Genomic DNA, 25,986 nt, shown 5'->3' with positions numbered 1-25,986 from the left:
ACTATATTCAATGTGATGCAGTGTTAAGGTGCCTAGGGTGGTATGATGGCATGAAACACGGGCCTACTTAAGGGTCAGGTCAGCCCAGGGCTGACAACAGCAACAGAAGGAAAGGGATGACATTAACCACCGTTTCGTGAAGGTCTGCTGTGTGCTTGGCATAGTGCTGGGTACTTCATGAAGAATGATAGCTATCATTTAAAAAAGTGTTTACTGGGGCACCTGGGGGGCTCAGTCGGTTAAACATCTGACTCGTGTTTTCGGCTCAGGTCATGATGTCGAGGTTCGTAGGTTCGAGCCCCATGTCAAGGCCTGGGTCGGGCTTCTCCTCCCTGCTTGAGTGGGAGTCTCTCTCCCCCTCTCTCTGCCCCTCCCCTGCGTATGCCTTCTCTCTCTCAAAATAAATAAATAAACTTAAAAAAAATTAAAAAGTGTTTACTGTGTGCCAAAGCATTGTGCTTTATATACAATTTTATCTACAAAGCAATATTATGTGTTCCATGTTAATAGTCCCATTTTCCAGAAAAGGAAACTGAGGCTTGGAGAGGTTAAGGTCACAGATTTAGTAAGTGGCAGATGTAGTAAGTGGGATTGAAAATGAGGTAAAGTCTGGCTCCAAAGTTACATTGTCTCTTTCTGTTGCACTGCCTTCCTGTTTATTGAATTTACCTAATGGGTTAAGGTTGGTGACCAAATTTCTATTCTAACAGACTGGTCTTCCTTTTATCTCCTGAATATGTTTTGTTCTTTTTTGTTTCTTCCCTGAGAGCCCTTTCTCAAATATTATCCATCTCGCAGAGCTCAGCTTGATCGCCTATGTGAGCTTTCCTGAGGCCAATTAATCCCTCCTGAACCTAACCTTCTTCAATGATACTTCTGGTATCACTCATTTGGGTACTTAGCTGTGTGCTACCTTGTTTTGTTATTTGATTCTTAGATTTGTATACAGTCTTCCCAACTAAATGGAAGACGTCCTCTAGCGCTCCGCTGGCTCAGAGGGACACTCAGTGACTGTGCTGCCTCTCGGAATCCACATCATTTGTTTCTGTTTTTGTTTTTTAGTGTTTATTTATTTTTTATTAATTTTTTTAATCTTTATTTTTGAGAGAGACAGAGTTGAGAGGGGGAGGGGCAGAGAGAGAGGGAGACACAGAATCTGAAGCAGGCTCCAGGCTCCAAGCTGTCAGCACAGAGCCGGACTCAGGGCTCCATCCCACGAACCGCGAGTTCATGACCTAAGTGGATGTTGGATGCTCAACTGACTGAGCCACCCCAGGTGCCTCCCTCCTTTTTTTTTTTTTTTTTTAACGTTTATTTTATTTTTGAGACAGAGAGAGACAGAGCATGAACGGGGGAGGGTCAGAGAGAGAGGGAGACACAGAATCGGAAGCAGGCTCCAGGCTCTGAGCCATCAGCCCAGAGCCCGACGCGGGGCTCGAACTCATGGACCGTGAGATCGTGACCTGAGCTGAAGTCGGACGCTTAACCGACTGAGCCACCCAGGCGCCCCCCTTTTTTTCTTTTTTTAAATGTAATGCATTTTTTTTTAGTTTTTATTTTTGAGAGACAGAGAGAGACAGTGCATGAGCAGGGGAGGGCAGAGAGAGAGACGGAGACATAGCATCCGAAGCAGGCTCCAGGCTCTGAACTGTCAGCACAAAGCCCGATGGGGGCCCGAACTCAGCCCTGAGATCATGGCTGCGAGATGATGACCTGAGCCAAAGTTGGACACTTAACCAGCTGAGCCACCCAGGCGCCCCACTTTTTTTTTTTTTTTTTTTTTTTTTTAAAATTTTTTTTTTTTTTCAACATTTATTTATTTTTGGGACAGAGAGAGACAGAGCATGAACAGGGGAGGGTCAGAGAGAGAGGGAGACACAGAACTGGAAACAGGCTCCAGGCTCTGAGCCATCAGCCCAGAGCCCGACGCGGGGCTCGAACTCCAGGACCGCGAGATCGTGACCTGGCTGAAGTCGGACGCTTAACCGACTGCGCCACCCAGGCGCCCCCAGGCGCCCCACTTTTTGTGGCCTTTGACTTACTACGAGCCTGTGTGCAGCATTTGGACCTCCCAGGGATGACAAAAACAACAGTGATAAAAATGATCATAGCTAATATTTATTGAGGGGTTTCTATGTTCCAGTCACTGTTCCAAATGCTCTATGTCTATTTTCTTTTTCTCTTTCTTTCTCTTTTCCTTCCTTCCTTTTCCTTCCTTCCTTCCTTCCTTCCTTCCTTCCTTCCTTCCTTCCTTCCTTCCTTCCTTCCTTCCTTCCTTTCTTTCTTTCTTTCTTTCTTTCTTTCTTTCTTTCTTTCTTTCTTTCCTTCTTTCTTTCTTCCTCTTTCTTTCTTTCACACGTGAAGGACCTTCCTACTGCCCTTGCCCCATAACTATCTTATCTTCCTCATCTAGTTCTTGAAAAGAAATACTGGTCAGAGACTAAGGCCCATTGAGAGCAAGTTAAGGAAAATCCCATTAAGGCCAGTGTACTCCTACCCTTGACTGAATGCAGATGTATACCAGGTATACAAAGACACAACATAAATGTATTCTTTCCCAATTTTCCTGAAATTATTTTGGGGGGAGAGGAAGTAATTTAAAGTACTATTTTTACATAAAATAAAACTGTATGATGGAGTATGTTGAAAAATTCAAATTACCGATTTTTTTCAATTTAAAATGTTTTTGCTTTGAAATAATTTCAAATTTATATGTAAGTTTCAGAAAGAGTACACAGAACTTCCCTATACGCTCCAACCATATCCCCCAATTATTGACAATCCTGAACTACTGAGAATAGGTTACAGACATGATGCTCCATTACCCCTTCATATGAGAGTATTTCCCAGTTACAAATACCCTGGCCCACATAAACACAGCACAGCCATCAAAACCAGGAAATTAGCATTGATCTATTACCCACAATGAAATTTTAAGATAACATATAAGACATTTATGCATATGTCTATTCTATGAATATTAGTTAAGTGAAAAAAGGAGGCTTCAGAGAAGGCTCTTGTTGCTAGGCACGCCTTAAGGTGTTTTAATTAATTCTCCTCTGTCATTTCTAGCACATTTCTAGCAAAGTCTGAGAAACATTGCTCTGGGGGCTCTAGTTGACCATGAAAACCCAGCCCTGAGTATACCAACTTTGAACGTAAGGAATGGTGACCTTTACCAAAGATAAAATATTTGGGGATGTCTCAGACCCACCTGGAGGTCCACCAAGTGGCATCTCTGCAATGTTTTCACCCTGGCCCCAAATAGCAGATAGGAAGTGAAGACCTTTGTTCCTGCTGCATGCCCTTACTTATGTGTCCAATAGCCAGTGACATGACCCAAGGACATGCTTGACTAGTTTATAATCAAGTTCTTGGGTACTATGTTTTTCCCCATCTCACTGACACAATATGAACATTCAGCTGAAGGGGATGTGGTCCGCGGGTGAGAGGCAGAAATGTAAACATGTCAGGATTATGGACACTGAACACTCTTTGGGATGAACGTGCTTTTGTCTCAAGTCCAGGAATCTGCCCATTTGCAGATTCATTTGCCAATCCATGGATAGTGATTTTGACCTTGGAAAATGTCTGAGATCCATTTGGGACAATTAATTAGAATGTCAGTTTGTAAATATCACTGGACTGGTTGAAGATACCTGAGTACTTACTTAAATTAGCCACGTGATCTTGGACAAGGTGTTTAAGTCCTCTGGGTTTTACTTTTCTCATTTGCAAAATGGAGAAGGCTGAACTAGATGGTGTCTGAGGTCAGTGGATACAATCTCTTGTAACATTATAATTTTATGAATATCTGCTGAAAGAGTCTAAAGCTACGAAGACATGTAGATCTGTCTTGTGCTAAATGCCATGGCCTGAGCAGGAATCTGTACTAATTTACACCAGGTCAGTTTACGTTTTAAATGCGTAAGCTCAACTAAGTTTCTATGTGAAGACCATAGAAAGTGACAGCTATGATGCTTTCCCACTGGAAGTCCATTGGAAAGCAGTGGAGGACGATGACCCATGGGCACTGGTGGCAGTTTTGAGTAATGGAAGACAAAGTATGAAAGGGAACTGAATCAGAGAGTGGGAAAAATGTAAGAGGTCTTCCATGATGGAGGTGAGGGCATACTAAACTCACCTGAGGACTGGTTTAAATGTCTCAGGAGGGAAAATTGGAAATGTCACTAGAGCGCTTTCTCCATCAATTGCTGTGATACTTGAATCCTTTGGAGAGGAGCTGACATGGTGGACACCCTCAAAAGTTGGTGGCCCTAAATCCTATGCCTTTTTTTATATCTTTTGATTCACGGAAGGTAGAGTTGGGGGAAAGAAAAAAAACCCCTTAAGTAAAGTAGTCTTAACAGAAATACTTGATAGCCACCACCCCCCCCCCCTTTTTTTTGGTCCCATTTGAAAGTATTGCTCCCTACCCCACCCCACTCCAAATTACTTTTCCTAGAGGGATGAATGCATATTGTCCTTTTTGTCTGACCTTGAGCCTTGCTTTATCCACTCTTGGCTAGGAACTACAGTTGGCAAAGGAAGGCTGAGGAGGAGTTTGGCCTCTGTTGAAATCCTTTGTTCTTCTGTCACGGAAGTCACGCCTGCTCCATCCATCACAGATTTGGCCACCCAACATTTGACACCACAGTAATAAATATGATAACACCTCTTGAACTTTTCCTACATGCCAGCCACTGTACTAAGTACTTTAAAAATATTGTCACATTTAATCTACCTGATACTCCCATGAAGTAGGTTAGCTTTATATAGATAGGAAATTCCCATCTCCCTAAGTCAGGAGGATTTTCCATCACAGTGTGTATTTCCTTTAGGGGTAGACATCTTTCTTCACCTCTCCTCTTGTGAACCAAGGGCTTCCTACAAGGCCCTGTTAGTGATGTGTTCTCATGCTCCTGTGGCTTCATGGATGCTCCTAGGCTTACTGGCTTTGGAGTCTTGCACAGGTAAGCATCCTGGCAAGAGCTGTATCTGCTCTTCTTTCTAACTTCCATGGTGGGATGGGGGTAGGAGGAGACCTTTAAAAGACTGAGGATCTAAAGTCTTCAAAGTCCTTTTGAAAGCTGCAAGAGCATAAGAATGGGCCAAGGCTCTCTCAAAGGAACATCCCTGGATGTTATTGTCATTGGTGTATTTCTTGCCTTAGCACTAGAGTTATTCTCTTAGAGCCATAGATCCGATGAAGAAAGCCATTGACACTATGAATTAATGTGTGGAGAAGGGCCTCATCTCAAGGGCATTTCCTCTTCCTACATTCTGCCCTTGAGTCAGGACCCTTTTTTTCACATTGACTCAGCTGGCCCTCTTTGTAATGTCTATGGGTCATTTACTTCAGTGTATGGAGACTCTGGGAAACCAGGGTGATGTAGAAAAGTTTCCTACCTAATATACCTCAGTTTTTACTTGTAGGAAAGTGAGTGAGCTCTAGAACCAGTTCTGGGGTTACTTTCTTTTCTTTTTGAGAAAGAGAGAGAGCAAGTAGGGGAGAGGGGCAGAGGGAGAGAGAGAATCTTCAGTAGGCTCCATGTTCAGCATGGAGCCTGATGTAGGGCTTGATCCCATGACCCTGGGATCATGACATGAGATGAAATCAAGAGTCATACACTCAACCAACTGAGCCACCCAGGTGCCCTTTGGGTTACTTTCTTTTCTGGATTCCATGTCTGCTCCATATTAGGTCCGGGTTGAAACAATTTTCTTTCTCTTTTTCTTTTTTATTTATTTTGAGAGAGAGAGAGAGAGAGAAAGAGAGAGAGCAAGCATGAGCAGGGGAGGGACAGAGAGAGAGAGAGGGAGAGAGAATCCTAAGCAGGCTCTGCTCTGACAGCACAGGGCTCAAACCCACAAACTGTGAGATCCTGACCTGAGCCAAAATCAAGAGCCAGATGCTTAACTGACTGAGCCACGCAGGAACCCTGAAACAATTTCCTTTAAAGCCACCTACACAAGGCTGGACAATGTTCCCCTACACACTCTCCTCCCCTCCCCAAGCCCCCACTCCCAGAAACAGCAATGTTTAATAACTAATCAGCCTCCTTTTCCCATCCTTCAGCCATCAGGTAGGACTGCATCAGGCTTCAGCCAGCCTTAGTAGTTGGCCCAAACCTGTTATTCACTTTGGACCTCACCTTTGACCTTTGGAAAGTTGAATAGTCAAATGCTTATTTCAACATTATTCTTGGCATCTCTCAACTTGGCTGTGATCAAAGTCATGTGAAGGAATGGGTGACTGTCAAACCTAATCAGTTAAATCATCAGTGATGAGAACAAACAAGTCATTTGGATTCATCGTTAATATCTGAATCACTTTCAAATATTAGTGGGCATTCTAGATGTAACTTAGAGTGAAATTTTCCTTATGAATTTTTAAGTGTCGAAATTCTGTCAGTAGAAGTATAAACGCACACTTATTATTTTAAGAAAAATGCTGAATAATTAATGATTGTAAAAGATTATATTATATATAAAACAATGAAGAATTTTCACATAAAATAGGAAAATCAGTTGACAGTTAATATATGAGAAGAGGTAGTGTATTAGCCGGACAACTTTAAGAAGAACCTCATATACTTTTTGAGCCAAAGTATTTATAACAATTTAATAAATAGTATAAGTACTATTCAATTCAAAAAATAGTATAAAGCAGAGCAACAGAAATTTAACTAGATCATAATTCCATCTATGATTCCATTATATCATAATCTTTATAGAATTGATTGGTGTATTAGCATTTATCATGTTAAGTAAAATAATTGTTAAGAGCTATACATTCAGAAGGATTTTTTATTGAGGTGTAATTTACATACAGTTAACTATACAAATCTTAAGTGTACAACTCAATGGGTTTTCACAAAGTAAACATCCAGACCAAGAAAGAACATTTCCAGCTTACCTCTTACCCCTTGCCAGTTAGTACTCCCCAATATACCACTATTTTGAACTCCATCACCACAGATTACTTTGGAATTATGCTTGATTTTTAGTTACTTAGTACTATTTAGGTCATGAATCTTTTAAGAAAAAGTTTTATCTGGAAATTCTTTTCATTTTGAGAGGATGCACTAAAAGCATCATTATAGCCACTTCAAAATTTTGTGAGGAGGAGGTCTTCAAAACCATAATATCCATAAGAAAAAACATCAATATATATATAATTTATATATGGTATATATCAACTTATACAATTTATATTTATATTAATATATAAAGAGTTGTGAAAAAAAAAGGGAAAAAGTCAATACCCCCAAGTATCTTGCTTTCTATGCACCTCATTGAAACCATCTATTTAAAGTGATAAATGGGGTGCCTGGGTGGCTCAGTTTGTTGAGCATCTGACTTCGGCTCAGGTCATGATCTCAGGGTTTGGCTCATGGTGAGTTCCAGTCCCTCATCTGGTTCACCTCTGTCAGCACAGAACCCGCTTTGGATCCTCTGTCCCTCTCTCTCTGCTCCTCCCCCGCTTGTGCGTGTGTGCTCTCTCTCAAAAACAAATAACATTAAAAAAATAAAGTGATAAACGCAGAGTATAATGACCATAGGATATATAGATTTACACTTTGTAATTTGGAATCTGGCCACAATGTGTATTTAGTGCACCTCTACTTCCAAGACTCAGCAACGTAGTGCCCCACGTTCTGCTTGAATTGTTCAACGTTCCGCTCTTTCTTTTGATCATCCCCTCCCTACCTTCCCTCCGCCTCCTCTCCAAACACCAGCCCACCCAGCAGGACTCTGCAGACTTGTCCTCTAGCTACTCATGAACATCACTCTAGCAGAAGAAGGCCTTCAAGGAAAGTTGAGTGGGGCATTTGCCTTCGTCGGCATGTTTGCCACCGTGGATTTGACTGGACAACTATTTGTTACTACTAGTGGTCATTATTAATTGCCTACCAGGGCTGAGGGCTGCTTAAGGCATCATAAATATCATTTCTAAATTTTCCTGCAATCCTATTGGGTAGGTGGTATCACTCCCATTTTGCTGTATGGAAGCACAGCTGCAGAGAGGTTCAGTAGTTTGCTCGAGGTCACTTGGCCAGGAACACTGAGCCAACCAAGATTTACACCCAATTTTATCTGTCTCCAAAACTGACTCTAACTCTGGTAAGGAGTACAGGAGCATGGGTGGTGTCGGGGAGGGACAGGTAGGGAACAGACTCCCCAGCTGGGAAGGGAAAGTCTAACAAGGTAATTGGACAGTGAAGTAGGGTGGGCATGGGCATAGTCAGTTTAGGACTGAAATAGAGAATGTGCTGATGATGGTGAGGGCTGCAGGCAATGTGGTGGCGGGGGGTGGGGGACACTATCAGAACAGAGCCAGTGTAAAGCCACAGCTTCTCCAGTTCTGCTCACTAGAGAGGGAGAAGTGGTGTCTACACCTGGGGGGACAGGGAGATGGCATTTCCACATCTCAAGCCCTCCGGCCTGGGCAGACCGCCAGATTGGAGAGCCAGAGAAGCACCGAGGCAGGAGAGATCATTATCAGAGGAAGGAAGCTCTGGCAGCTCCCACCAGCCTGTTTGTGACCAGCAGGCTCTGGGCCACGGAAGTCCCTTGAGGTCAAGGGAAATGTGATCCTGGAGCAGGGGAATGAAGCTGGGACACTCCCCTGACCCTATGCCTTCAGGCCAAAGGGATCTAGCCACAGCCAGGCCCGGGGTGGGGGGGTGGGGGGGCTGGGTCGGAAGAACAGTGGGCTGGAGAAGGGGGAGCCCGGTTAGAGAGGCAGAGAGAGAATGGATTAAGATCCCTGGAGAACCTCATAAACAGCTCTTGGCTAGAGACGTAGTGACCTTTATTGCAGCCAGCACAGGACAACTGGCTCTTCGGAGAGCTCTCAGGGGATATGGGTGAACTCTTACCTAGTTCTCTAGTCCCTATAGAGGTCTCTCCTTTTTTGCACAATGGTCAAGTACAAAGTACACCGTATTTAGAATAAGGAGTCCTAAGTGCAAGTCCAGGTTCTGCCACTAACCAGTTTGACAAGCTTTTTAATGAATTACACTTTCTCAAATCTCAATTTCCTGCCCTAAAGAAGGCACATAATCCCTCTCAAGTCTATCTCACAAGAACTCATGTGGCTCCACTATGAAAGCCTAAAATGCTACATAAATATGAAGTGGTACTTTGTTTTCTTTCTTCCCAGCTGCCTCTCCACACACAGGCCATGTCACTACCACGTTATCTGGGGAAGATTCCTGGTTTAGGAACCGGAGCAGCTCTGTCCATAAATCCCATACCCTTCTTGTCCATTTATTTCCCCCTCTTGTCACGCTGCCATGAAAAGAGGGGACAGGGGAGAGATGTACAAGGCACAGGCCAGGGAACCCATACTCTTAGCTTGCTCAACCCCTCTCTTGAGGGTAAGCTTCCGGGAAAACAGCAACAAAAAGATGAAAGACCATCTGTTCTGGAGCTTAGCCCTCCAACCTGTCTACCTCAGCTCACCCTCAGCCTCTCAGAAGAGCTAGGAAGGGCCCTAAGAGATGAGAGGAAAAGAACCTTCTGGACATATGAAGAGTGGCACAGAGGGGCGCCTGGGTGGCTCAGTCAGTTGAGTATCTGCCTTTGGCTCAAGTCATGATTTCAAGGTTTGTGAGTTTGAGCTCTGCATTGGGCTCGCCTCTGTCAATGCAGAGCCCACTTTGGATCCTCTGTCCCTCTCTCTCTCTGCCCCTCCCCCTCACTGTCTCTCTCTCTCTCAAAAATAAATAAACATTAAAAAAAAAAAAAAGACTTGCACAGAGGCCTGGAGAGGGAATTAAGGTACAGCCCATGAGGGAGGAAGGCTGCAAACCTAAAGGACCTAGTCCAAGTGCACAGGGACCAGCTTGAATTTCCCAGAGCCTCCTGCCTGGGGAGCGTCACAGGCTACAATGTAAGAAGCGACCAGTTGCTTCTTTTTGTACTTGCAGTTTGGATACTTCCCCGAGGTGAGCTTACATGTGCTCAGAGACACAGGCCTTTGGCTCTGGTGGCAGTTTTTACGGCCATTCTTGCAGGCTATGGTGGGGGTCTGACAGGTGGTGGCCACACTGGAGAAGGATTCATGCAGGAAGGTGTTGAAGTCTTTGCAGCGTTTCGTGTATTTGTTGATGTTGTTCATTGCAGTGTCGCATCCCTGGGGTTTGGGCTGCACGTGCTGCGTTGCAAACCACTGAGCTGCGGTCATGTTGCTGGGCTTGGCACTGACTGGGACCTCAGCTAGCCACAGCCCCAGCAGCAGGAGCAGGAGCAGAGGGCTGAATCCTGCTCTGGCTGCTGCCATCTCTCTCAGGGGAACAGTCAGGACGGAGGGCTGGGTTTGCTGGGGATAGAGAACAAGAGGTGAGAAATTAGTCTTCCTGTATGCGCTCCTTCTATCTCACCACTGTTACCCTCCACTACTGCCTCCTTCTTCCCTCACCCAGGGGTCTCATTCCTTCTTCCCTGCTCTGGGTGCCCTTCTCACCCACTGTGACCCCATCCCCCTCACCTTGCATCCTGTCTTCCCTCATTCTGTCCTCCTACTCTTTGTTCTATCTCCTCTCCCTCAAGCCCCATCCTCTTTGTGCCCTTATCCATTGGCTCTGTGTCTCATCTACTCCATGACACCCCCTGGCCCCCGTGTCCCCACTCTGTGCCTCCATCCTGGCATCACTCTCCTCTGTCCTGTGTGTGTGTCCTTATCCCTTCTTCCTTTGTCTATCTCATCCCTCACTCTCATCAGAGCCTGTCCCTGCTCTGTCCTCTCTCCTCACCGAGGTCCCTCCACAGGTCTCACCTCCTCACTGAGTTCTGCAGCTCCAGCTTAGCCCCTGTTTAGGCTGCCCCTACCTGCCACTGGCCTCAGATCACTTGCCTTTTAACTCCTTAAGAGCTGGCCTGAGCTACGTTGCTTCTGTTTGAGGGCGGGCTGGGGAGCCATCCTGGATCAGGAAATGAATCAGGTTCATGCCTTTCCACCTACATGTCCCAAATAAGTGGATACCTATGGAGCTAGTGTACCTGCCTAAACAGGTTTGGCAATGAGGAAGCTTCAAACCTCATGCTTAAAGAATAGATTTGGCCCCCAGCCACGTGGTTTTAATGACTCTAATAAAGCACCTGACCCAGGTGTCAACCCCAAACGAATTTCAAGAGAGCTGCCATTTATCCCCCATATACACCTTTGGTTCATTATACGGGAAGAGCCAGTCCCTGCAGTGGTAAGGATGGCTTTTTCTCTGACCTGATGAGATGCAGAGAGAACAGCCTAGAATATTTGTATGATTTCTTGTCATCAGGACTTCCTGCTTATCTTTTGGAGGAGATGGAGGAGACAGGGAAGTGGATGATTCATCACAGTCACGATGCCCAGCACCACCCCAACTCAGCTATTCTGTGGTCACTCACTCCTCTGGGCCCCTCAGTGCCAGGTGCTGAGCAGGGCCACCTGACTTTACCTGGAGAGGGCCCCCAACACCTTTCATCCCTCACTCTTTTCCTCCTTACTTTGTTAAAATTTTCAAAATTTAAACATCATCCAAATTTGAAAATGCCGTTGGGGGTGGCAGTTGCCTCATTCTGCCACAGGCCTTTATCTTGCAAGCCTTGTTCCTTGGGGTAGTTCTAGCTGTGTGGAAAGCCTGAGGTGGACTGGTCTGGGGGCTCTAGTGAGCTTGGCACAGGGCACTCAGGAGAACCGAGACACTGAGGAATAGAATCATCACCATCTGTGGGTAGGAAGGCCCGGGAAACTGAGATGAACAACAGTTTTGTTTTCAGGATTCATCTGTAAGTAGTAGTTGATCTCAGAACACTGAGTTCATGTTCATCCATGCAGTAAACACGTATGTATTGAGCGTTATGTGCTGAGGCACATAGATCAGTGAATAAAAGAGACAAACATCCCTACCTGTGGTGGAGCTTACATTCCACTGGGAGAAAGATAGTAAAAAATAAACATACACTTTGCTTGAAGTGATAATTGCTAAGAAAAAAGGTAGAACAAGAGGAAAGTCGGTAGGCAGTGATTTTTTTTCTTATTCAGCAAAGTGTATGTATTTCTTTTTAAATATTTAAATAATCTAAATCCAAGTTAGTTAACATACAGTTTAATAATGATTTCAAGAATAGAATTTAGTGATTCATCACCTAAATAAACACCCAGTGTTCATCCCAACAAGTGTCCTCCTTAATGCCCCTTACCCATTTAGCCCATCCCCACTCCCACAACCCTTCCAGCAACCCTCAGTTTGTTCTCTGTATTTAAGAGTCTCTTATAGTTTGTCTCCCTCTGTTTTTTTTTTTTTTTTAATTTTATTTTTGAGAGAGACAGAGATGGCGTGAGTGGGATAGGGGCAGAGAGAGATGGAGACAGAGAGTCCCAAGCATGCTCCATGCTACCAGCACAGAGCCTGATGTGGGGCTTGAACTCACAAACCGTAAGATAATGACCTGGGCCAAACCCAAGAGTCGGTCACCTAACCGCCTGAGCCACCCAGTCACCCTTCCCTCTCTGTTTTTATCTTATTTTTGCTTCCCTTCCCCTTTGTTCATCTGTTTTGTTTCTTAAATTCCACATATGAGTGAAATTAGATGTTTGTCATTCTCTGACTAAACTGACTTATTTCACTTAGCATAATACACTCTAGTTCCATCCACATTATTGCAAATGGCAGGATTGCATTATTTTTGATCGCCAACTAATATTACATTGTATATATACCACATCTTCTTTATCCATTCATCTGTCGATGCACATTTGGGCTCTTTCCATACTTTGGCTATTGTTGATAGTGCTGCTATAAACATTGGGGTGCATGTGTCCCTTTGGCTCAGCATTTTTGTATCTTTGGATAAATATCTAGTAGTGAAATTTCTGGGTCGTAGAGTAGTTCTATTTTTAATTTTTTGAGGAACCTCCATACTGTTTTCCAGAGTGGCTGCACCAGCTTTCATTCCCACCAGCAGTGCAAAAGAGATCCTCTTTCTCCACATCCTCGCCAACATCCATTGTTGCCTGAGTTGTTAATGTTAGCCATTCTGACAGATGTAAGGTGGTATCTCATTGTGGTTTTGATTTGTATTTCCCTGATGATGAGTGATGTTGAGCATTTTTTCATGTGTCTGTTACCATCTGGATGTCTCCTTTGAAAAAAATGTCTATTCATGTCTTTTGGTTAGGCAGTGATTTTTAAACAGGGACGTTAAGGTAGGCGATGCTGGGACAAAGACCTGAAGATGAGAAAGTGAATTTGTGCTTATGTGGGGAACAGTGGTCCAAACAGAACAGCACTGCAAAGGCCCTAAAGCAGACAGATGCCTGGGTGTTGGAACAGCAAGGAGGCCAGCGTGGCTGGAGCAGGTAAAGGATGATCAGAGCAGGTGAAAGATGCGTCAGAGAGGGACCAGTGGCCAGATCATGGAAAGCCTCAGAGACCTGTAAAGGATTCTGACTTTTACTCTGCACACACTGGGGAGGCCCTGGGGGTGGGGGTGTTCTAAGCAGAGGAAGCAAAAGGCCCTTGTTGTAGATTATAACTGTAGCGAAGCCATGTGAACGTCCTTGATTGTAAAGTTTGTGTTCTGGTCTAGAAGTCAGAATTTCAAGTCGAGAAGAGGAGATTTTTGTTTTGAGGGCGGTGGAACATGATTTTAGTAGATGGAGTGACCTGCTGAGGGTCAGGATGATTTTTGGAAGAAAAGGTGGTGTTGGAGATGGGAAGCACCACTAGATGGTGACAGAGAACCAGGAGCAAGTTCACAAAGGTCTCTGGCTCCTGTGCTCTGCCCTCAGGGAGACCTTGGCTGTGGAACAGCATTCACTGCTTTGTTAAGGTGCCTGAATCTTTGCAGTTTGAACTTCTGGATAGAGAATTATGCCTCTGCTGCTGTAGAAATGCAAATGTTTGGAAATAAAATTCATGGTTTAAAGCAGACTGTGGACAGAATGTGGATCAGCACAGGCCTGTCCAGCCCTGGACTGGAGGGGGGGGGGGTAGGTAGGGGGGTGGGAAAGAGCTCATTTGAATTCCTAGCCAGGACTCCTCACTTCTCATTATTCTAGAGTGCGATGTTTCCAAACCACGACTTGCACTGCCCTGTGCTCTTGTGTTTTCCTGTCATTATAATTATCCCAGTTTGCTCTTCAAATCCATTATGCTGGGTTCTCCAGAAGGCCACCTTAGTGCTGCATGAAAGTAAAACACAGCCCTACTGTGTCTCAGGCCGAAAGGGAGAGACAGTAAAGGTTTAGGTTTGCACCCAAAAATTAAAGGGTTGAAACTACCATCTGCACAATTCAAGCTGAAACCCCTACTTTGCCTCAATTATTTGGAGAAGGCAGGTGATTTTGTTTATTTGCCCAAAGTATCCAGCTTCCAAGATCTGCTTCACTTTGCAGTCAGTGGGATAATTTTGCCAGTTCTCCTACACCACATGTAAGGGGCAAGAGAAAAAGATGGAGGAAGGGGGACAAGATTAGGGAGAACAAAAAGGGTCAGGTATCAGGCCAAGGACTGATCAGGGAGTCTGGCAGAAGGGAAAAGAGAAAAATTAGAAAGGGGTGAGCAAGAAGACAAAATAGTGGGAGAAGATGGGAGTGAAGAAAGCCCCTCACACAAGCAACCTCACCCCAGGGATATGAGGTAGCTACCCTCTGCTTTCTCATTCTATCGCCGCAGCCACTGCTCTTTGCCCAGCCACTCCCAGGCTAATGCCATGCTGCTGCATGTGTGTGTGTGTGTGTGTGTGTGTGTGTGTGTGTGTGTGTGTGTTTGTGTGTGAGTGTGTGTGTGTGTGTGTGTTTAAAGTCACTGGGGCGGGTGCTGTGAAAATCCCAGCAGTGCCAGGTGGACCTCTGCCTGTCTTCCCCACAGGACAACAGCTGCCACTTCCTCTCGCCTGGCTGAGAGGGGGTGAGGGGAGCTGGCTGGGAGGAGGGCCGGGCCTGGATTGGTGCCCACCCTTCAGAGCCCGGCCTCTCCCCCTTCCGGAGTTCCACACAGCTTCTGGATACCGATGGAAAGCCCGTGAGAGTTTCCCTACAAACAGGAGCAGATCCAAGTTCTGTTACCCTAATTTTGTTGCTCCTATAGGATAAATAAAGGTAATGGGCTCATTTCTGTAGACAGGGAAAGTGAAACGAACAGTAAGTTAGGGTCAGATGTGGGACTTGCTTTGGGTCTTTGAATTCTCATGACCTTTCCTGGAACAGCTGTGGATCTGGAGGCGGCACGGTACTGACAGAGGTTGGAATCTTTATAGCTCCCAAACCAATGCTTTTAGACAAGCTGGGATGTAGGAGAGGGAGACCTGCTCCGGGGTTGAGAGGCCTCATTAGGTCACTCTATCTCGGGAGCCACTGGCAGTTCTCCCTTTATCTGCAGAATAAGATTCAAATTCTGCAGCCTGATATTCAAGGCCTGCCACAATTTGGCAAACCCATCTTTCGAACTTTGTCTCTGACTTCTCTTCCACCGAGAGCCTCAATTCTAGCCAAGCTGGTTTTGTCTATTTTCTTAAACATACCTTTCATAATCTTCTTTATCTCGGTTTAATTATTGACTGTTCCTTGAGATGCATCCCAAGGTCCCAGGATGACCCTCCTCTCACACAGAAAATTTGCTCTGATCTTCCCAATTCAGAGGGATCTTTCTCACCTCTAAATTCCTACAGTTAGGGGCACCTGGGCGGCTCAGTCAGTTGAGCTTCCTACTTGGGGTCAGGTCACGGGCTCACAGTGTCATGAGTTTGAGCCCCGCATCAGGCTCTGCGTTGACAGTATGGGGACTGCTTCGGGTCCTCTGTCTCCATCTCTCTCTGCCCCCCACTCCCCGTCCGCCCCACTCTCTCAAAAAATAAGTAAACATTTAAAAATAAATTCCTACAGTTACTGTCTTCGAGATGTGTACTTTTCTGCCTTAAATCATTGGTTATTTCTTCACATTTATCATTTTCCTCCAGTTTAGACTATCAATCTCCAGAAGACAAGGACCATCTGTTATACTTCTTTTGTACTTCTCACAGGGTGTAGCTTAGTGCCTTGCATATAAGTGATCTTAACTGATTTGATCTCTGGGTTAGAAGGCATTCATTCGGCCCCTGGATGACCCCAGTCATGCGTGGGACCCCCAGCAACCTGTAGCATTGGTTGGCAGATGGAGGAACTGACAAGGCAGCTCCTGGACTTCAACCCTGGGGCTGAGGTGAAGTAATGACAAGAAGGTTGAGATGCATGAAGTGATCCCTTTGGGTTCAAAGACAACCCAGGAAGCGCCCATGACCTGGTCTGCTTGTTGGAGGAATTTGGGTGGACAGGGCAAACAGTGACATTACTGATTGTGGTGAGCTCACTTTGGGCAGAATCTTGGGGTTCCTCTCATCCCAGGGAATCACCGTTGCACCTGCCACTCTAGCCAGCTGTTCTAGAAATGCTTACCACTAAGGAGAGGAGGTAGGAGAGAACGTGTAGAAGACTACAGGCAGAGAGTCACCTTGACAGGAAAAATGACTCAAAGTTATTTCAACGGTGAACTCTCAGTGCCCCTTTTGCTGGCAGAAAAACCCAGCACCACTGAAAGCAAAATCTAACAAAAACATTTCCAAGGTCTGCCTATTTACTGACCCTTTTCAATATATGAGGTATAAGTAATTCTGCCATTGTTAGAAAATCGGATTCACTCATTGGACCAGGGTTTTCTTTTCTATTTTTTTTTTAATTTTTTTTCAACGTTTATTTATTTTTTTTTTGGGAGAGAGAGAGACAGAGCATGAACGGGGGAGGGGCAGAGAGAGAGAGGGAGACACAGAATCAGAAACAGGCTCCAGGCTCTGAGCCATCAGCCCAGAGCCTGACGCGGGGCTCGAACTCACGGACCGCGAGATCGTGACCTGGCTGAAATCGGACGCTTAACCGACTGCGCCACCCAGGCGCCCCTCTTTTCTATTTTTTTAAGTTTATTTTTTGAAAGTAATCTTTACACCCAACGTGGGTCTTGAACTCAGGACCCCAAGATCAAGAGTCACATGCTCTTCTGACTGAACCAGCCAGGTGCCCCAGACAAGGGTTTCTCAACCTCAGCACTATTTACATTTTGATCTTGATAATTCTTTGTTGTGGGAGCTGTCTTGTGCAACTGCGGATGTTTAGAGGCATCCCCTGGCCTCTTACCCACTAGATGCCAGTAGCCCCTTCCGGTTGTGACGATCAGACATGTCCCCAGAAATGACCAAATTGCCTTCCCCTCGTTGAGAACTACTAAATTGGACATAAGACCTTGAGCAAACTCCTCTTTCTCTCTCAAACTTAGTTTCTTCATCTCTAGGGGAATTCTCGTGTATGTAAAGCCTGGAGTACTGAGGCAATGAATTCCACAAATCTCAGGCTGAGGGAGCAGATGAAACCATGACAAGGATGTCAGCGTGGAAGCAGCAGGGCTATGGATCAGGACCTCGAGGACAGGATTTTAAAGACCGGGCCTCTAGAACTACAGTCTGGAACCTGAAGGTCCATCATACATTCACCCCCTTTCCGAGGCCTTTGTAACATATGCTTATATGTGTGTCTTTCCTGCTGCATTATAAATGTAATCTGGGCTGGAGCTGTTTTATTTACCTTTGTATTGCCCCAACGTTTGTCATACTGCTTTTCAGAGGGTATGTAACAACTAAAAACTAAGTTCAAAAAATCTTAAGGTAATCCACACAGGGCCTGACTAATAATAGAAAGCTTCATGAAGATGAAGCTTAAGTCAGGTGTCAGAGGGGGCTCTACACTGGCAGAGCGGGGATGGGGGGAGGTCACTTGGATCATTTGGGGAATATAAGGGGCTTTGCCAATATGGAGTTGGGGAAAAAGTGAGTCGGTGTAGAACCTAGGAGATAATATCCAGTTATAATTGTTTATACACTGTGTAATGGTTGAAAGTCATGTTCATGATGACCATCTCACTTTATTCTTGTAGTCTTATGAGGCAAGAAAGGTATTAGTCTCATTTTATAGATGAGGAGGTAGAAATTCCGTAGGTTATCTATATCAGGTACCGAAGTCTCTCCTCTACAATGTGCTATTCCATTTCTGTAACTGTGTGTGCAGAGCTGAGTGGTGATAGGTGGGTAATGAATGAAGGAAGAAGACGACCAAGGGCCATGACAAGCCCTTTCCTCTTCTCAGGGAAGCTGCAGCCTTGAGCAAATAGGGAAGAGGAGGCATGCTTTGAGGTGGGGACCACAGCAGCAGACTTCCTCACAACAAAGATATGAGTCAGCTAGTCTCAGGAGCCACCCTGCATGGCTCCCACTTGGTGCTGGCTTGTAGACCCAGACTGAAGGATACAGGCGAGTCACCTGCCCGTGTAGGCTTTTCCTTCACTCGCTTGGCTGTGCACACTTCCCTGGGGAGGTCTTCCAAGCAGAGGCTTCTTAAACAGGATCTCTGGGTTGAGTCTTCACGTGAGCTAGCTCAGTGGAGGTGATGGCGGCAAGAGTGGGAGGAGGAGAGGAACAGTATCAGGGGTAAAGGAGGCGGCATGAACAAGGACAAGGAGGTGGAGGGTGACACAAAGGGGGAAACAGATGGGGATGGGTATGCAGTTGGAGACATGGCAGGGGTCAGGTCATGGAGAGCCTTCTGTCTGTCCTATGAGACGCAGAGCCTTACTGGAGATGGAGAGCATGTGGTGTCCAGGAAAGGGGGGAGCCTGAGGAGGGGCAGAGATAGGGATGGAAGGGACACGTTCTTAGTCTTAGATAAGACTGTCAGGACTGTGGGACTGATGGACTTATGCTCATATTAAGTACTCACCATGTGCCAGGCACTGAGCTACAAGCTCTTGATATACATCTTAATGAATTCTAATACTGCCGTGAGGTATATAAAGTATTACCCCTATTAGTAGATGAAAAATTGAAGCTGATAGTGTTTTAGCAAACTTAGATTGGAGATACATAGCCTGTAAGCAGCAAAGCAAGGATTCAGCCAGGATTTCTGGTCTGTTTTACTCAAAAGCCTTGCTCTTACCCACCTTGCAACCACAGGTGGGGTCAGGGAGAATGAGGGGTCTAGGATCACCTGTAACAGAGGAAACAGAGACAGACAATACAGGAGGAGAAGCAAGTTCAGTTTTGGACTTCAGTTCATGCTTCCAGGAAGAGCAAGGCTAGGGGGAACATGAACAAACAATGCCAGTACTCTGATACCTCCAGTACTCTGCACCACCCCCAAATTACCCATTGGCCTTGGAACACTCAGGGGTCTGTGTTCTGACTCCTCCATCCCATTCTTCCTACTAGGAGGCCCACAACCCAGACAACATCCTACAGGGAGGCAAGGCTGAGAGGCATGTGGAAGTCAAGGACAGTGGCTGGCAGACTCTAGAGGGCTAACTCTTTAGTTCTGATGAAGGGGCAGGTATTGACGAAAAGAGGAGTCCTGCCCTTTCCCAGCATGACAAACTATATTGAGAGTCTGATTCTCTGGACTCAGATGGCCCATACTTCCTCAAGTACAACTCAACCTGTGTAACCCAACTTGACAAGCCTGAGGCTTCAGGGTCAGTGTGCTTCAGTTTCCAGGAGTGCTCTGACTCTGACAGGGCCTGAAGTTATAGGTGAGGGAGTTGGTGTGACAGTGTGATTGTGACTGGTGGGAAGGTGATGATGGGGACTGTGGGGAGTCCACAACGAGGTCTCTGATTCTCAACCCAGCACTCTAGAGGGAGGCCCTTGAGTGCATGTGTGGCCTCCTGGGCCACGGTGAGTGGGATGAGTGGCAGACCCTCTGTTCTCTGAGGGTTAGGAACAAGCAGCACCTTGTTCCTCAGAAACACAACAGTGTTTTCCTCCTTACCTTTCCGCAAAGAGGGATCTATGGACCAGAGAAAACATCAAAGAAAGCCCAAGAACGTAGGGCCTTTTGGCAGGGAGCTGGAACTAAGTGTTCCGATGACAGCAGAAAGGAGGGGACCAGACAGCAATGTCCCTATCCTCCCACCCACCCAACCCCCTCAGTCCAGGGGCTCTTCAAACTCAGGGGACGTGACCTCCTCCCAGACTGGTCTTTATCTAGAAATTTCTGGTCTCTTCTCACCTTTGGGCTGTCTTTGGCTCCAGGCAAGAATTCCTACTCTTGTCCCACTGGTCTTCCAGCTCCTGCCCTTTCTCCAGAGCAGTCAGAGAATTGTGCTTCAGCCTGTTCCTTCAGTCCCCTTTGAATTTTTTTACCAGAAAGGTTGACCAGAGCCAGGGATGATTGGGAAGAGTCACTCGCCCAAGGACCAGTTGGACCTCTTCTTCTGTAAGTGTTACAGCTCATGGACCGGCTGAGGCTGAGACCCTGAGGTGGACCAAGGGAGTGGGGGGAATGGCTAATATAAGGTGGACAACCAGCAAGTGTCTCCTCTCTCTGGGGCATGAGAACTTGGGCTAGGTGATATTTGAAATACAGTACAGCTCTTAGGGTATAGGGGAAGGCTGCGGGGACGCTGGAGACTGTGGGAAGGGGCAGACAGCCACTCTAGGCCCACCTCTGCCTCCAACCACCTTAACTCTACCGGCAGGAGGAATGGCAGTAGCTGTGGCCCGGCTTGTGTTTCTCCAGCTTGCTTTCGGGCCAGCTCTGGTTGTGGACATCGAGATGCAGATTGCCATCAAGGACTTCCACATGCTACACGTCGATTATCCCAGGGTGCACTACCCAAAGGGTTTCCAGGGCTACTGTAATGGTCTCATGGCCTATGTACGGGGCAGAAACCAGAAGAGCTGGTATTGCCCGCAAATCCATTATATGGTGCATGCCCCCTGGAGAGAAGTCCAGAAGTTCTGCAAGTACAGTGAGAGTTTCTGTGAGAATTACAACGAATACTGTACATTCACAGAGGACTCCTTCCCCATCACGATCTGTTCTCTGGCCCCTAATCAGCCGCCCACCAGCTGCTACTACAACAGCACCCTAACCAACCAAAGGCTCTACCTGCTCTGTTCCGGAAAGCGTGATGCGGAACCGATAGATATCATTGGTGTCTACTAGGAAAGGGAGGCTTTCGATTTGAACTACCCCCTACTGCCACCATACACCAGCCTGTTCCCATTCCCAAACCTCTGATTTCTGATACAAGGCTTCCTCCCTGACTTCAAAGGCAGGCAGGGCCCCCTCCCAAGAGACCAGGGAAGTAGGACAAATGTCCAGAGCTTCAGTCACCATGCAAATTCATACTGCCTTGTAGACCCTTTCCAACTTGTTTACCTCCTCTCTTCCCCCATCATCTTCCTTCTCCCACAGACAGCCTTACCCACCCAAGAAGCTGACTGTGTCCAGTTGGCAGGGACTGTCCTTCCACTGGGCCAGATCCTGAATCCTGGATGGAGGCCCAGAGCCTCAGCTCACACCATGACAACAGGCACCCAGCTCCATGTCTCAACTCCCCATCCCCACTACCCTTCTCTCCTCAGCTGTCCCCATCTCCCTTATGATTCTCTCCACTCACTCACCTACATGGTAGGTACCTCTAGCTAGAGGTCCTCCCCAAGACCCTTAGAGTCTTTCTAGCCTCACTTCTCCAGAATGCCCCTCAGTCCCCAGTCTGTTCCTCTCTATGAAATCATTGCTCTTCTCTCCATGTAACCTGTTCTTTCTTCTCTCCTTCTACCACAGAGCCCAGGGTAGTTTCTCCCCTACACTCCCCTCCTTTAGTCTCCCTGTATTCCTCTCTCTGACTTCTTTTCCTTCCATTCTTCTCACTGTGGCTCACTGGAGTTTCAAATGATCTTCTCTGACCTGTTACCCCCAAGATGACTGCATCCCTTTCCTTCCCAAAGCTCTTCCTGACAACCCGCCCCCACCTCCGGTTACAGGGTCTGCCACTGACAAGACAGGTGTGAGGTGAGCCTCGCTGTGGTCACAGAAGGTTTTAAAACCACACCTTGAGTTATAGAAGATACAACCACTGGATGAAACTGGGTGAAGGGTATGTTGGACCCCTCTGTACTATTTTTGTAATCTTCCTATGAATCTAAAATCATTCCAAAATAAAAATATAAAAATATATCTGAAGCCATTCTGATTTCATTCCTTTTTCTTCGGCACACAGGCACTCCTGCTCTGGGAGTCCTGGAGGCACTCACCTCTGGCCATCTTCCTGGGCTACCCTTAGCAGTCAGTAGGATTTTCTGTTCCATGTCTCCAACACCACCTGGGCTACAACAGGGGAGGGAGGTGGAGGGACAGGGAGGGGTCTAACAAGTGGTGTCTGGGTCATACTAGGTCCAATCGGGAATTGCCACTTCCCTTTGGGAGATAAGAAGGGTGGATACCAGAAATGTATGAGTGCAAGGAGCAAATGCTTTTGCCTCCACATCTGGTTTATCTCTTATCCCCAAATATATTCCTCAGCTCTGTTCTTAGACGCAGTTGTAGAGGGGAATGCTAACCTAGGGCTGGGAGGCATGAGGTTAACTAGAGAAAGGGTGCAGAACTCAAAACCCTGACTCCTGGGGTCTTCTCTTCTCTCTCTCTGCACCAGTGGGTCTATCTATCCCTCTCTCTGAAGGAAAGACAGAGCTCATTGGCTGATGCACACACAGATGTTTATTGTTCCCTACGCTCCTCTGTGGTGTGTAAGATGCTGGGTCGAGGACTAACTGACCCTAGTTGTTGAGGCTACTTCTCATTTGCTGCTCTTCTTATCATAGGTGCCAGCACCCTTGTAGCCACTCACATAGCCTGACTTGTCGGTCATCTCTTCCCGTCCTGTGATGCCTTTGCCTTTGCCACTCTCGTCAAAGCGCTCCTTGTGGGTGCCGGTGTACTTGCTGGTGTCCGTCAGCCGGCTCACTCCACCCACCGTTGTTGCCTTCTGCAAGCCAGAGGATGATGGGTCTGATCCTTCTCTCTTCCCCTTTGCTGTCACACCCCTTCTCTAAAGATGGACTTTGGTTCTGCTAGGACCCAGTGCTCTATTCTACTGTTGGCATGGGGCTGCTTTCTTTAGGGCCCAGATGCAGCCATGGGTAGGAACGTGGCAAGAGCCATCCACTCACAAAGGTGGAGGAGTCTGGTGTCTGGGAATGAATGGGGTGTGTGTGGAGTTTTCTGCTTCCAGAGGAGCTATTTTGACCAGGCGGCAGCCAGAGGACTTCAACCCCAGACCCAATATGCAAGGTCCCTCCAAGTGGGAGGGCCCTATTTGAAACCTAGAATAGAAGGGGCTTTAAATAGAGAGGGGACAGGGGGCACCTGGGTGGCTCAGTCCATTAAGCATCCTATTTTGACTCAGGTCATGATCTCACGGTTTGTGAGTTAGAGCCCTGCATTGGACTCCGTGCTGAGAGCTCAGAGCCTGGAGCCTGCTTTGGATTCTGTATCTCCCTCTCTCTGTGCCCCTCCCCTATCATACTCTCTCTCTCTTTCAAAATTAAATAAACATAAACAGAGAGGGGACAAATAGAGAACAGACAGTGGGTGGGAGGCAGGAGGGCAGATATTACATCTTATACAAGAGTGGGAGGAGGAGTGGGGATCAGATACCAAGTCCTTTGCACTCAGTGTTCCCCCAGAGCCCACAGGACACTTGGAAACAAGGCTTAACTTTATTATTAAAATAGATGTGGACCTTTCCCTCAGCCACAGTCTCTTCATCCCTGAAATTACTAGATGATCTCTAAAGTCTGTTCCAATCCCAACAGTGCCCCAGAGACTTTCTGCCTTGTCTCCCTACAGTATTACTAACGACAGAGGTTAGGGACATTGGAAGTGGGAAGGGAGATAGGAGCAGCAGGGATTTAGAGAAGTAGATTCAAGGGTTAGGGATGAAGAATGTCACTCACAGTAACACCAGTGGTAGCTGGATCCTTGCCTTCCATGAGTTTATAAATGTTCTCCAGAGCTTCATCTGGCTTCTTGTCTTTGAATCGTTTCTGGCCCAGCTCCTTCATTGCTTCCTGGAACTGCTGAAATGTGATGGTTCGGGCATTCTTGGCTCTGGTCAGTCAGACAGAAATCCAGGAACTCTGGAACATGAATTCATAACCTTCCAAGGCCCAACCCTTCCCTGACTGAGATTTGGTCTCTTGACACTGAGGGTCCTGGGACAGGGAACAGCACAGGACCAGGTACCCAGCAGGTGCTCAGTAGACCCATTATTGTGTCCTCCCACATGAACCTTTCTAGGTCCCACTGCCTTGTGTGCCTGGCCCCCATCTCTGGCCCCTTACTTGACTTTGCTGAATACGATGTCCACATCAGTGGAGGTGACTATCTTGCCATCCATGATGCCACAGTCTTTGCATAGCTTGGAGAAGTTCTTATTGTTCATTTCAGTGCCACTGCTTGATGATTCTCCAAAGACAGCAAACCGCTGGAACGTTTTCCCTGCTTCTGATGCCATGATCAACTGGAGGTGGGGGAGGGCCGCAGGGAGGAAGACTTGGGGGTGAGGGAGGAGGGGAAGGGACGACTGAGGAGTAATGAGGATGGGTGTTAGTCAACAAAATAAGAATCAGCAACAGGAACAAAGTCCCTCCTCCCTGTTCTTCTCTTTCCTTTCCCCCCATCGCTTCCATCCCCCCTACTGTTCCCAGCACCAGGGATACTAGTATGGATCCTACATACTGAATAATCACCACTACCACCTATGTCTTCACCACTTTTGTGCACCTGAGAGTAGCCGGATGGTGTCTGCCCCTTCTCAGCCTTTGTTTATAAGTGTGTGCAGATATGTGGGAACCAGCTGGTTGGGGAGACTATGTAGCAATGGGGAAACAGGGGAGGAGAGGGAAGCTTCTATGACCTCAGCAGTGTTTATGTGACATCAGCTTGAAGCTACAGCCTGAGTCTTGGGAGAGGGGTCCTTCATTTCCCCACTTTGCATTGAGCAAGTTGCCACCCTTCTGATCTTTCCAGCTGATCAAACTTCCCTCATCATTCCCCCCAGCCTGACCCAGTCCTCTGGGTCCTGGTCATATTGGTTTATGGTCTGTCCCACAGTGCTGAGAGGAGCCCAGGGAAGGGGTTAATGGAAACAGATTGGCATCAGTCCAGCAGTGCCCTCCTTTCTAGTCTCAAGTCCAATTAGTGACCAACATGGAGAATCCCAGTGGCTTTGACACACCAACCTCAGTAGGAACTTTAATGTTATTTTAATGTTCATTTTTTGAGAGGTGGGGAGGGGCAGAGAGAGAGAGACACACACAGAATCTGAAGCAGGCTCCAGAGTCTGAGCTGTCAGCACAGAGCCGGACATGGGACTTGAACTCACAAACTGTGAGATCATGACCTGAGCTGAAGTCAGACTCTTAACTGATTGAGCCACCCAGGCGCCCCCACAAAACTATTTTTTATCCATTAATCCTGCTCAAGAATGCTCTAAGGATCTTCAGTGACAAGACAAAAAAAAAACTGTCAAGGACTTTCACACTTGGCCCATGCTTTTATCAAACATCACCTACCTCTCATCAATATTATTCTTCATCTGGGGGCCATAATGACTTTAGAGGCTAGCTACCTCATGGTTGAAAGAGAATAGCCTTGGAGTGGGATGAATCTGGGTAGGGATTTGAGTCCTAGATTTGTCATTTACAGCACTGGTTGGTTGGCCTTGGGCAAATCACTAAAGCTGCTGTTTCAGAAATGTCTGAGCTGCGGTTCCTCACCTGTACTGTGTAACAATAAAACTTACCTTATAGTATTGTGGGATGATATATGGGAAGTACCTTGCACCTACTAGCTACTATTCAATTCTTCCCAGTAACTTGTGTATTTCTTCTCCCACGCTTTCCCTCTTGCTCTTTTCTTCCTGGATAGAACGTTCCTTTCTCCCACTCAAATACCCTGTGGTTGTAATCCTCATGGGTGGTACACTCTAGGAAACAACAACAACAACAAAAACCCTTTTCCTCCGAATTATAGCAAAATAATGGTTCTTAGTCTGTGGGCTGCAGTCTCCTGGGGAGAGGATTTCTGATTTATTGCAAGGGACCCTGGGATTTATATGTACAGAAAATATT

General features: G+C 46.5%; 3 protein-coding genes and 1 long non-coding RNA gene across 7 annotated transcripts; 2 read left to right on the top strand and 2 right to left on the bottom strand.

The window, feature by feature from the left end:
* Positions 1–6,792: 6,792 nt before the first annotated feature.
* RNASE7 (ribonuclease A family member 7) lies at positions 6,793–10,911 on the bottom strand. The gene is made up of 2 exons (XM_006932702.5): positions 10,787–10,911; positions 6,793–10,330 (listed from the first exon to the last, which is right to left on the bottom strand). Exon 2 carries the CDS (start codon positions 10,289–10,291, stop codon positions 9,830–9,832), a length of 462 nt encoding a protein of 153 aa, XP_006932764.2. The 5' UTR covers positions 10,292–10,330; positions 10,787–10,911; the 3' UTR covers positions 6,793–9,829.
* Positions 10,912–14,810: 3,899 nt separating this feature from the next.
* Positions 14,811–17,588, top strand: LOC109500739. The gene is made up of 2 exons (XR_002158469.3): positions 14,811–15,094; positions 17,313–17,588. It is a non-coding gene; the product is annotated as an uncharacterized LOC109500739 (long non-coding RNA).
* A 2,484-nt stretch (positions 17,589–20,072) lies between these two features.
* Positions 20,073–21,981, top strand: RNASE13 (ribonuclease A family member 13 (inactive)). The gene has a single exon (XM_003987399.4). It carries the CDS (start codon positions 20,549–20,551, stop codon positions 21,011–21,013), a length of 465 nt encoding a protein of 154 aa, XP_003987448.2. The 5' UTR covers positions 20,073–20,548; the 3' UTR covers positions 21,014–21,981.
* Positions 21,982–22,552: 571 nt separating this feature from the next.
* TPPP2 (tubulin polymerization promoting protein family member 2) lies at positions 22,553–25,823 on the bottom strand. Of its 4 annotated transcripts, none has more exons than XM_003987398.6 (4): positions 24,638–24,789; positions 24,196–24,437; positions 23,809–23,962; positions 22,553–22,838 (listed from the first exon to the last, which is right to left on the bottom strand). In XM_003987398.6, the coding sequence occupies exons 2-4, from the start codon at positions 24,366–24,368 to the stop codon at positions 22,650–22,652; spliced, it is 516 nt and encodes a 171-aa protein (XP_003987447.3). In that variant the 5' UTR covers positions 24,369–24,437; positions 24,638–24,789; the 3' UTR covers positions 22,553–22,649. The 4 variants fall into 4 exon arrangements, with proteins under 4 accessions (XP_003987447.3, XP_044915585.1, XP_019688329.2 ...); XM_045059650.1 differs by lacking the exons at positions 22,553–22,838; positions 24,638–24,789 and adding exons at positions 22,889–23,175; positions 25,659–25,823; XM_019832770.3 differs by lacking the exon at positions 22,553–22,838 and adding an exon at positions 22,889–23,175 and having other exon boundaries at positions 24,593–24,745.
* Positions 25,824–25,986: the final 163 nt, after the last annotated feature.

Source organism: Felis catus, chromosome B3 (genome assembly GCF_018350175.1).
Source record: "Felis catus isolate Fca126 chromosome B3, F.catus_Fca126_mat1.0, whole genome shotgun sequence".
Taxonomy (NCBI): Eukaryota; Metazoa; Chordata; class Mammalia; order Carnivora; family Felidae; genus Felis; species Felis catus.
The sequence above is the reverse complement of the archived record's forward strand: the minus strand, read 5'-3'. Positions and strand labels throughout refer to the sequence as shown.

What these genes read in the sequence shown, in the direction of transcription:
- TPPP2 (XM_045059650.1), bottom strand. Translation starts at nt 24,368, where the DNA reads ATGGCATCAGAAGCAGGGAAAACGTTCCAGCGGTTTGCTGTCTTTGGA. An exon ending in ATCGTATTCAGCAAAGTCAA is followed by an intron (nt 23,963 to 24,195) that starts GTAAGGGGCCAG and finishes CTGACTGACCAG; the next exon opens with AGCCAAGAATGCCCGAACCA. An exon ending in CAGCTACCACTGGTGTTACT is followed by an intron (nt 23,176 to 23,808) that starts GTGAGTGACATT and finishes CTTCTATTCTAG; the next exon opens with GTTTCAAATAGGGCCCTCCC.
- RNASE13 (XM_003987399.4), top strand. Translation starts at nt 20,549, where the DNA reads ATGGCAGTAGCTGTGGCCCGGCTTGTGTTTCTCCAGCTTGCTTTCGGG.
- RNASE7 (XM_006932702.5), bottom strand. Translation starts at nt 10,291, where the DNA reads ATGGCAGCAGCCAGAGCAGGATTCAGCCCTCTGCTCCTGCTCCTGCTG.